General features: G+C 33.8%; 1 protein-coding gene across 1 annotated transcript; it reads right to left on the bottom strand.

Annotated features, from left to right (window-relative positions):
* Window positions 1–8396: 8396 nt before the first annotated feature.
* Window positions 8397–11090, bottom strand: LOC134298068 (trichohyalin-like). The gene has a single exon (XM_062977583.1). It carries the CDS (start codon window positions 9845–9847, stop codon window positions 8882–8884), a length of 966 nt encoding a protein of 321 aa, XP_062833653.1. The 5' UTR covers window positions 9848–11090; the 3' UTR covers window positions 8397–8881.
* Between the last annotated feature and the right edge of the window lie 240 nt (window positions 11091–11330).

Below are 11330 nucleotides of genomic sequence, written 5' to 3'. Positions count from 1 at the left end.
GCTCTGTCTGGAAGGGCCCTGAGTTAGATTGGCTCCCACTTCAGACTGATGACTCTTCTGCACAGGCACTAAAATCTGGCTTTAAGTTGGTTCAAGGTCAGGATGTCTATTAAACAACTCTCATGATTCCATTGCTAAGCCGATAAAAGTTGTGTTAAACAGCAGCCATTCTACAGTGTAAATGCACCCATAGTTGTGTGCTGCTCTTGGGTTTGTTTGAAACTCGAAATTAACCCACAGCCTTGTATCAGTATAGAGAGCTGGATTGGGTTCAATTGCTGTGTGTTCCCGATTTTAAAAAAATCTTTTTACATGCGTCAATGTTACATGATTAGTTTGCCTTCCTTTAGAGCTTCGCCTGAAGCCTTAATCCTATCCTGACAAATGCTCTGCATGTTTCTTCTTATTTGCAGCACTGTGTGGTTTATACCCTGGTTTGATTGAGAGTTTCTGGTGAGTTTTTTTTTTTTGACATGCAGTTTTTGGCTGGATGTAAATTAAAGGTCACATTAAGGGTGTATGTTTTGTAGACACCCAGACCTTGAGCTAGCTTTAGATTCTGTGTAGATGGGGGCATAGAGCAATAAGATATCTCTTGTTTTTTTTCTAAAGCTTTGCATTGTGTCTAAAGCAGATTGTGCAACTGTTTTGTTTTTCCAGTCTATGACAGATTTTTCAAGGATGGGAAAGGGTTTATTATGCTCTTCCTTCAATTCATCCTTATCTTAATATTAAGGTAGAGAACATGAGGGCCTAGAATTATAAGACTATCAAGAAATTGGGAAACAAAGCAAGAACTGTTTGAAAACAAGTTTGAGTTTGCTTTCCCTGATCTTGTGGAAGATTATACACCCATTTAATCACCCATCACTGTCTATGTGGTTAGGAAAAAGCCAATACATTGTGTGAAGAAAGTAAAAACTCTAAAGAAAAAGAAGCAGGGAATTCTTCTCAATATCGCTTGTCTACAGTAAATAAAATGAGAGCCTGAGAGATAAACATTGGATTAATTCTTTGTTTAAAAATGTTGTTGTTATCTGCAACTTGTTATAATATACTGGTAATTGTTAATTAAAATCTGTGCTTTTCTGTTAGGGGGTTTACATGTTCTTTTTCCTTACCAAACACTATAGTTTGCAAAATGAATACATTAGGATTCATAAATATAACCAACTTCATGCATCTTAACTGCACTAATGGAAAAACATTAATAATTGTCATCTGCATTACTAAGATACCCAGTTATTCCATTTGCATAAATTCAGCCTCAGAGTGTTAGACATTTGTAAATCATTTGCCGAGTAATTTTAAATTAATGCAACATTTGGTTGATTTATGAATACAAACTAACATTAAAACTTTCTCTTTTTAAAAGGAAAAGTCATATTTTTGATTATTCTCGTTGAATAAAATAGAAAATAAGGAAATATTTATTAGTTTACATAACTTTAATCTATTGCCTAGTCTATAATTGAACAATGGAAAAACATATGAAGAAAGAGCACTAACCTATATACAGATGATGCCAGATATCAATTTGTATATGTGGGGGTCCCATTTGACACAAGTACAGAATTCCTTTTAAAAAATAATTTAAATGTAAAATTATATAACAGATTCAGACATCTTTCAATAGAAAAAAAATGGCCATAATGTGGTATTTTGACTTTGCTAAATCTATCAATTTTCAGGTCCCATAGGATTTTTTTTACATCATAATTTTTGACAGCTTTTTCAGGATTAGGTTCCCAAGTAGTTCTTAGATGATGGAAATTTATATTTTTGCATAGAATTTAATGTATCATTGTAGCCAGTTTATTATGGCATTTCTTATAGGAAATCTGTTCAATCTTAGTCAACAGATTTCTACTTTTCTTTACATAAATGGCTTTTACTTATCCCCCCCCCCCTCCCAATATTTGCTATTCGTTTGCAACTCCTGTTATTGAACTGTAAATATCTTTGAATTGAAATATAAGCCAGGACACTGAAATATACAGAACTGAATACTGAAAACAAATAAATAAATTATTTGTTTTTAGTGTCCTGTTCTATAACTATTTCCAGAGTTTTCTCTTCTTGGCTTTTTCTTCAATGCTTTTAATGTACTGTGCATGTAGTGGTTTGTTTTAAGAAGAATTTTCATGATTTCCTTCTTTTACACATTTTTTTTCCTTTAAAGTTCAGTATTCAACTACTATTTCTGTTCCATCTTTTCCTTCTGCCCCCCTCTTCCTTCTTCCTTCTCCCCCTTTCCTTTTATTTACACCCCAATTTTCCCAAAAAATTGCTACACAAAACAATTAACAATTAAAAAACTAAAAAAAACCCTAAAACAATGTAAGGAAATGCAGGATGTTCCATGACTTATTTACAAGGTGAATCACTGCTATTGGAATCTTTCAGGAGAGGCTGACAAAAATTCACAGTAAATATCCAATCTATTAGTATTTGCCAATTTCTCTGGTGGTGTAAAATTTTATTTTGAATAAATCCTTCTTGGGAGAGTGTAAGGAAACCATGTGCATATTTTTAATATGCATAGTTACAGAGCAGGATCTTGATATATCAATTTGGATGCAAACACTACCCATGTTACACGTATTAAATGATTAAATAAATATCTCTCCTTCCTCATAACATAACTAGCAATGCTTAGTAAGCTTCCATTATCATTCTTTCACATGTTTAGAAAATGTTATGATATGAAAACTAAGTTGAAATAGTCCAGGTTTTAAAATGGAGAGCTCTCATCCCTGTCCATTAAATGCATTCAAATTGAATCTAGTCATGTGATTTTGTTTGTCTTTGAAAAAAATATAAAAATTAATCAATGTATATTGGTTTCCTACTGTAACTTAATCAAGTGGAAAAAATGCTCTTAGCTTGCCAGAATTTGACAAGGCAGAAGCTGCCTTTTTGCCCATTCCATTTTCAATTCACAATGCTGTAAAATGATTCAGAATGAGAGCAATCTACTGTGTTGAAATTTATTCATTTTAATACATTATTTCCTTCTAATTGCTTCTTGATTACATTGCTGCATTTGCTTCAACAAGCTTGCCCATTAGGCCATTTCAAAAATATGTGTTTTAACCACTTTTTTTTTTAAAAAAAAATGCTTCTTAAATATTATTTTTGCATTGGTAGTTTTTACTTTTCCTGAAATTTCACTTACAGCAGGCCTGTAGCCAGGATTTTGGTTCAGGAGGGGCTGGGATTTTGGTTCAGGGGGGGGGGGGCTGAGTCTGAGTGAGAGAGGATCTGCTGTAGCAAACCTTTTGTATCGTTATCCTAATACCCCATGCATATGGGATATATTGAGCATGGTGATTAAATCATGATATGAATAAACATAAAAATATAAATAATAAATGTAAGGCCTTCTCGCAGACCAGAGAATTTCGGAGGGGGGGGGGGGGCTGAAGCTCCTCAAGCCCCCCCCCAGCTACATGCCTGACTTACAGTAACAGTTTCTCTCTCTTTGCTTGCTTGTTTATACCCAATATTTTTAAATGGGTATTGAGAATGTCCCATTTTTATTTTAATCCACCACATTTAATGTTCTAACATGTTTACGGTGTATGATACTTAAAAGTACAAAACAGTTCTTACGATTTGGAGATTTAAGACAGTTTCATGGTGTAGTACATAGTAAAGAATACTAGATTTGATAAATGTATGTTGGATTTATTTTGTCTTCAATTCCATATGGTTGGATTTATGAAGTCACTACATATTGGGGTTTTTTTTTACTGTATTGTAAAAGTATTAGATTTTATTTTCTCCCAGCATTGCTGGAAAAAAATCCAGTTTTGCTTCAGGTTTTCTGGTTTATGTTTACTTCCATCCCAGAAAGATCTTGTTGATAACAAAATGCTGGAGGTTAAAACTTACAATCACTTTTGCAATTTCTTAACCTTTCCAACATGTTGCATATAAATACATAGGGTTTCTGTTATGATTTGTAAGGACAACTTGCTTTTTGGATGTAAGGTACTAGTGTTTTTAGTGTTTCAATTTGTTTTTGACACACAGTGTCCTGACCTTTTGTGGCATTATCTATGAGAGACTCCACAATTCCATCAAGTGACTAATCTTACTCTGTTCCTCCAGGTGAATGAATAACTCTTGTTGACATTTTCTGCCTTCAGACAAAACAAATCTAAAACATACGATTGCCTCTTACCTACACAAAAATACATAGATTTAAGGATGTCTTTAAGTATTAATAGCTTATTATTCATATCAAATATATCTTTCACTATAAATACTTTTTAAAAATACTTACATTTTTGTTACTAGTACTTGCTACAAGGCTTTTAGAGCCAAACACACCCATCAATTAATTAAAAACAATCTAAGGAAATGCATGGTGAGGATCACTTATCAAGAAATCCGAACTCCTCCAAAATCCAATATTGTCCACATGGGAGGCTGATACAATGACAAATTTGTTTTCAGATTAGTGATGTACATAAACTTTGTTTCATGCACAAAGTTATTAAAATGTTGCATAAATTATTTTAGCCCTATTTGAAATATATATGAATTTGGTGTTAAGACCTGGGGCCCATATTCCAAAAATATGAAATTAAATCATTTCTGGTTCTATAACTATATATTATCACCCAAGTTTTCCAATCTAAATTTAGAAAGTATATCCAACTTTTATGGTGGCAGGAAATCAGTCATAACCTGGAGTCTTCTGAGAGTATCCAATGTCTTTGAAAAAGGGTTGGGATACTCTTATATTTCTAGTAGAGGTGTGCATTTTGGGTAAACCCTGTTCCATTTTCAGTGTTTAGTTTTTGGGTGCCTCATTTCATTTTTTTGAGAGCTGGCCAAATTTGGGAGGGCAAAATGCCATTTTTTTTGTCAAATATTTTTATTGAAAATTTTATATTAAGGAATATGAGAAAGAGAAAGAAAAAAAATTGCACATCGAAAGTGGTAGAACATTGTTTGTTTATAGTAAAGTAGGAAATAAGATAGAAGAAAGAGAGAAAAAAAAGGTTTTGTTGACTTCCATCTAACTTTAACTGGTTCATCCTAAAAAAACAACTATATATATAAAAATTCATAGATCACCGCATCCCCTTTGTCATCGATAATCTCAAAGATTGTCTCTAAATCAGCAGATAGGTTCCAATTTCATTTGTTTTAGATAGTCCTTTACCAAGTCCCAATTAGTCTCTTTCTTTGGTAAACCTTGATTTGAAGATAACCAATATGTGAGTTTGTCCATGTTCATCACCTCCATAACTTTATTTAGCCATTCTTCCTTATTCGGAATCTCCTTTCGTCTCCAAAACTTGGCATATGTTATTCTGGCGGCCGTTACCAAGTAACTAAACAGAATCTCTTTATTTTTGTCCTGATCAATGTCTAACATTCCCAGTAAGAAAAACTCTGGTTCTCTTTTGATTTTTATCTTTAAAATTGTTAGTATGGCTTCACTAATGTCTCTCCAGTAAAGTTGAGCTTTTGGGCATGTCCACCATAAATGATAGAAGGTGCCGTCTGTTGTTCACACTTCCAGCATTTGTCCGATGCGTTCTTATAACATTTAGAAATTTTATAGGGGGTGGTATACCACCTATATTGCATCTTTAGTCAATTCTCTCGTATGTCGTATGCATATGTATATCTAAGGCCCTGGTTCCAGATCTTCTCCCAACTTTTTAATTGAATCTGATGCCCCACATTCTGTGCCCATTTCACCATACATCCCTTTATCTGATTTTCTACTGTGGCCCACTCTAATAGTTTTTTATATAATTTTGTAATTAGTTTTTGCTCATTCTTCATTATGTTATCCCAAAAACCATCTCTTTCTGCAAAACCTGTCTCTTTATCTACCCTAAAAAGATCGTTCACCTGCCTGTAATGAAACCAGGAACATTTTGGAAACAAAAGTTTAATGTCTCTCTCCTCTTTTAATTCAAATTTTCCTTTTTGTTTTTTTAACAAATCTTCATAAGTAGGCCAAATTCTCCATCCCAGTTCTCTCCTCTGAAAAGCTTCCAGAGGAGAAACCCACAAAGGAATTTTTGTGTAAAATTTCAATTTGTATCTGTCCCAAATTCTTATCAGACTGGCTCTAATAAAATGGTTCGAAATTTTTTTTCTATCTTTGACTTGTCATACCAAATGTAGGCATGCCAGCCCTTCCGTAAGTCGAAACCCTCCAGGGTCAAGATGTTTCGCCTTTTCAAAGTCGTCCATTGTCTTATCCAGCTTAGGCCCGCTGCTTCATAGTAGAGTCATAGGTCTGGAAGGCCAAATCCACCTCTCTTTTTTTCATCTATTAAATTTTTCCGATTTATCCTTGGTTTTTTGTTTTGCCATATAAATTTGGAAATATCTTTGTACCACATGTTAAATATAAATTTCTTATAATTGGAAGTGATTGGAATAAATAGAGCAATTTAGGTAGCACATTCATTTTAATAATTGAGATTCTACCAAGAAGAGATAATTTCAAATTTTTTCAATTTTCTAGGTCCTTTTTCACTTCCTTCCATTTTTGTTCGTAATTATTTTTCATCAATTGTGAATTTTTGCCTGTTATCGTTAAACCTAGATATTGAATTTTGTCAACCACCCGGAGCCCGGAAAGTTTGGCTAGTTTTTCCTTTTTGTCATTTGTCATATTTTTAGTCAAGGCCATCGATTTCTTTTTATTTAACTTGAGACCTGCCACTTTACCATACTCTTCTATTTTTTCAATCCAATTTACAATGTTTTCTAATGGATTGCTAATGATACAAATCATGTCGTCCACATAGGCTCTTATCTTAAATTCTTCATTTTTTATTTTTAGTCCCCTGAGCCTAGAATCTTGTCTAATCTCGTTTAACAAAATTTCCAATGACATAATAAATAATAATGGTGACAGGGGACACCCCTGTCTAGTTCCTTTACCTATGTTAAATGTTTCAGAATCTTGCAGATTAATTGTAATTTTCACCTCCTGTTGGTTGTATATTGCCTCTATGGCATTTATAAATTGAAACCCAAAATCCAATTCTTTCAATAATAATTTTAGGAAATCCCAGTTTAAATGATCAAATGCTTTTTCCGCGTCCAAACTTAACAGGGCTAACTCTTCTTGATTATTTTTCTCATAATACTCAATAACATTTAAAATCGTTCTTACATTGTCTCTAACTTGGCGTGAGGGAAGAAAGCCCACCTGCTCTTCCTTTATCCAGTCCTTTAAAAAGAATTTAAGTCTTCCTGCTAATATATTTGCAAAGATTTTGTAATCTACGTTAAGAAGCGAGATAGGCCTATAATTCTTCACATCTTTGGGATCTTGTCCTTCTTTCTTTAACATTGTAATAGTGGTCTTTTACCATGAGTCAGGGGGCTTTTGCCCCTGAAGTATCGCGTTCATAATTTTGTGTAAATATGGTGTTACTTCTTCAATCATTACCTTATAATAACTTGCTGAGAACCTGTCTGGGCCAGGGGCCTTATTTGAATCCATCGCCTTTATGGCCTTTTTTATTTCCTCTACAGTAATCTCTTTGTTTAGTCTCTCTCTTTGTTGTTCAGTTATTTTTTCAAGGTTCTTCCTATTTAGAAAGGCCGTTATATTCTTTTTCTTTATTGTATCTTTAGTATATAAATTCTTATAGAATTTGGTAAGTTGATTCCGTATGTCCTGATCATTTGTATAAGTTCTTCCCTCTGAGTCTATTTCTGTGATAAACTGCACTTGTTTCTTTTTTCTAATTTTCCTGGAAAGCCATTGGCCTGGTTTGTTTGCGTTCTGAAAATTATACTGTTTAATGAACTTCAATTGCTTGGCTATTTGTTCCGTTTCTAAGTAGTCTTTCTGTGTTTGCCAAAAATTCAAATCTTGTTTTAATTTCTTATTTGATGGGTTTTCTTTTAGACTTGTTTCTAATTTAGTTATTTGTTCCACAACCTTATCATATTTTTCTCTCTTAAGTTTATTTTTCCTGGCATTCTGCTGGATGAAATGCCCCCGCATAACAGCTTTACTCGCATCCCAAATTATTTGGATTGGAGTCTCCTGGTTCAAGTTCAAATGGAAGTACTCCTTTAGAATTTCTCTATTTTTTTTATATCTTCTTCTGATTTTAACATATTCTCATTAAATCTCCATTTAAAGTTAATTCTTCTCTCATCTAATCTAAATTCCAATGGGCAATGGTCAGAGATATTCCTTGGTAATATTTTAACTCTGGATATTCTTGTTGAAATGGAAGTGTGGCCCAAACCATGTCGATCCTCGACCACGACTGATGTCTGTCTGAATAAAAAGTAAAGTCTTTATCTTTTTGGTGCAATGTTCTCCATACATCAATTAAATCTAATTCTTTCATTAAATTCATAAATTGTTTAGGGAGTTTTGGTTTCGAGATTTATCCAATTGAGAGTCCAATACCCCATTAAAATCTCCCACAATTATCAGATTATCAAATTGTTGGCTCAATATTTTTTCTCTTAAATCTTTCACGAAAGCTGTTTTGGGGCCATTTGGGGCATAAATATTACAAAACAATGTAATCTGGTTATTCTGTTTTAAAGTAATTGCTATTATTCGACCATCTTGGTCTCTAAAAGCTAATTTAGAATCAAGTCTCGGATTGATATAAATAACTACCCCTCTCTTTTTTTCACTTGCTGATGAGTGGAATTCTTTCCCAATATTTTTTTGAATTAAATTTGAAATATGTTTCTGACATATATGTGTCTCTTGAAGCGCGACAATATCATACTTCTCTCTTTTAATTTGATTAAATAATTTCATTCTCTTATTCGGGGAGTTCAGACCGTTAACATTATTACTCCAAAACTTAATTTGCATGATGGATCTTTATTTTAATATTTTATGAATTATACTTTAATTTGTTTCCAAATCCGGTTGAGGTATCTTCTTATTTGTAAGGTTCGGTTCCAAATCCACTTGGGGAGAGCTCTTATTTATAAGGGTCGGTGAGAGTAATCTAGCTCGTTTCTTCCTTCTCTCTTCTTCCTCCTCTGGTGACACCCCGCTGTCTTGGTCTTTTATCAATCTCTCAAAAAATGCTTTAGCCTTGTCCTCTGAAGTAATCCAAAATCTCTGATCTCTGTACGAGACCAGCATTCCTTCACTCCTCTCCCATTCGAAGTGAATATCTCTTTTCCTCAGTTCATCCGCCAGGAAGTTATATTTCCTTCTCTTCACCAGTATGGAAACTGGATGTTCTTTGAGAATAGAAATTTTACAGCCCTTGTACTGCTGGGGGTTTTGACTGTTGCTTCTCAGTATTTCTTCCCTCAGATTTCTCCTCGCCAAATGAACAATAATGTCACGAGCCACTTTGTGTTTTCTTGAATAATTTGTTGTAATTCTATATACCTTTTCAATATTTTCAATCATCTCTTCTTCTGAACGTTGCGTCATCTTAGCAGTGATTTTACTTATAATCTCCTTCAGATTCTCATTTGCTTCCTCTTGGACATTTCTGAATCTCAGCTGAAATTCTGTTTCTCTCTGTTCTATTCTTTCTTGTCTAGCTTCCAATTTTGTGCTTAAAGTCTCTAATTTATCCATTCTCACTTGCATTTCTTCTTGAGTCTGTTCAATTTTTTGTTTATCTTGTTTTATCTCCTTTATTTCTTGCTGGACTTGATCAAAATTCCTTTTAATAGTACTGAGTTCGTCTGTAATTTCCTTTCTCATATTCAGCATTTGTTCCTGGAACGTGTTCTGACTTTCGGATAATTTCATTAACTCTCTCATAATATCTTTGAGCCCCAGATTCTCTGGGAGGGATTGTCTACGTTGTAATAACTTGGCTTCATCTTTCACCTTGGGGGTTGCCATTCTTCTGGGTTATTGTCACTCGTTGTCCCTCGTTGTCCTTCGGCCTCCAATTATCTCACCCTCACCCGAACTGTTTTCCCTACCTGTCCAACTCAGAATTGTTATCTCGCTCCGTCTCCCTCGTCCAGTCCTCCGCAGCCCCTCGATCTCAAATAAATTGCCACTCCAACTTTTCTTTTATATATTACAATCACTCAGTCTCTCAGCTCTATATTCCCATCTAGAACATCAGGGGTCAATTATTAATGTTGTTATTATTAATGTTGTTCTTATTCTTTTTTGGCCAAGGGAATCTTTAATCTATTGCTGGGGTCTATAGGCCTCTTTCCTTGTCGCTTCCTGTCTCTATGGCTCTTCTTTCTCGATTTTCCCTCTGAGTGCCATCATTTTAATCTTCTTGAGTTTTTCTATATTTAAATGTCTGGCTGAATTAATTTATTCTTTTTATTACAGAAGGTAGTCAGTCAATTCTCCAATTATCTTCTTTAAACTCTCATTTGATTCTGGAATAAGTTTATTTTTATATTATTCTTTCGTTCAGTTTGTTGAGCAATCAAAGTAGAAGGTAGAATAGAATGGATATAGTGGACAGTGATTCCTTTCCTCCTTTAGCTTATTTCTGAAATTGTGCTAGACTAGTATAAATTAAATACTCCTGTAAATGGGTCTGAACAATTCTCTTTAATTCTTCTTATTTATTTACTTGTTTTATTATTATTTTTATTTTGTAAACTTTGATTTGAAATTTATTCGTTTTATTTTCTAATAGTTAATGGTTGGTGACTTGGAAAGTTGTTTGATGCTTGTTATCTTATTTGTTTGTTTTTTGTTATTATTGTTATTTCCTATTCTCTTGTCTTCCTCTCTGTTTCTTCTATGTGTCTATTTATGGGTTAATCTTAAATATATTGTGAGTTATTATTATTTTTCTCCATTAGGGGGTGTGGAAGTACTGTCTTCTTTCACTCTTCTATTCGAATTGTATTATTCCCCTCCTTTCACTTTTGTCTGTAGATTGACTTTCCTTCTTTCCTTCTCCTTTCTTCTCCGGATAGTTGAATGGCTAGGTATTTATTCTGTCCTTTTATTCTTCTATAATCTATATTGCTGTATATTCCTGTATTTCTTATCCCGTGATATTTGATCACGTCATAAGCCAGCCCACCAGTTTCAGTTTGTTTAAAGAAAGGATTGCGGTAGACACAACTATCTTCAGCCAAGGCCAGTAAAAGAACTTGTTATCAGTGTTGGGAGATTCAAAATGTCGGCTCCGTCTCCCTTCTCCCTTATCTCCCTTCTTCCTCTTTTTAAAGGAGTACAATTGCTTTTTGTTCCCTTGAGTTAATTTAATTAAGTTGATTCTTTTTCTTAATCATCCATGTAGTATAAAAGACTCGGAGTTAATATCACATAGCAACCGCTTATTCACCTTTCATCTCTGCCAATCTTTAAATAATCACAGCAAATTAATCTCCCAATTGCG

This window comes from Anolis carolinensis, chromosome 3, assembly GCF_035594765.1.
Source record: "Anolis carolinensis isolate JA03-04 chromosome 3, rAnoCar3.1.pri, whole genome shotgun sequence".
NCBI classification, from domain to species: domain Eukaryota; kingdom Metazoa; phylum Chordata; class Lepidosauria; order Squamata; family Dactyloidae; genus Anolis; species Anolis carolinensis.
This window is presented reverse-complemented; position numbering and strand designations above follow the sequence as displayed.

Coding starts and splice junctions, on each gene's coding strand:
- LOC134298068 (XM_062977583.1), bottom strand. CDS start 9,847: ATGGCAACCCCCAAGGTGAAAGATGAAGCCAAGTTATTACAACGTAGA.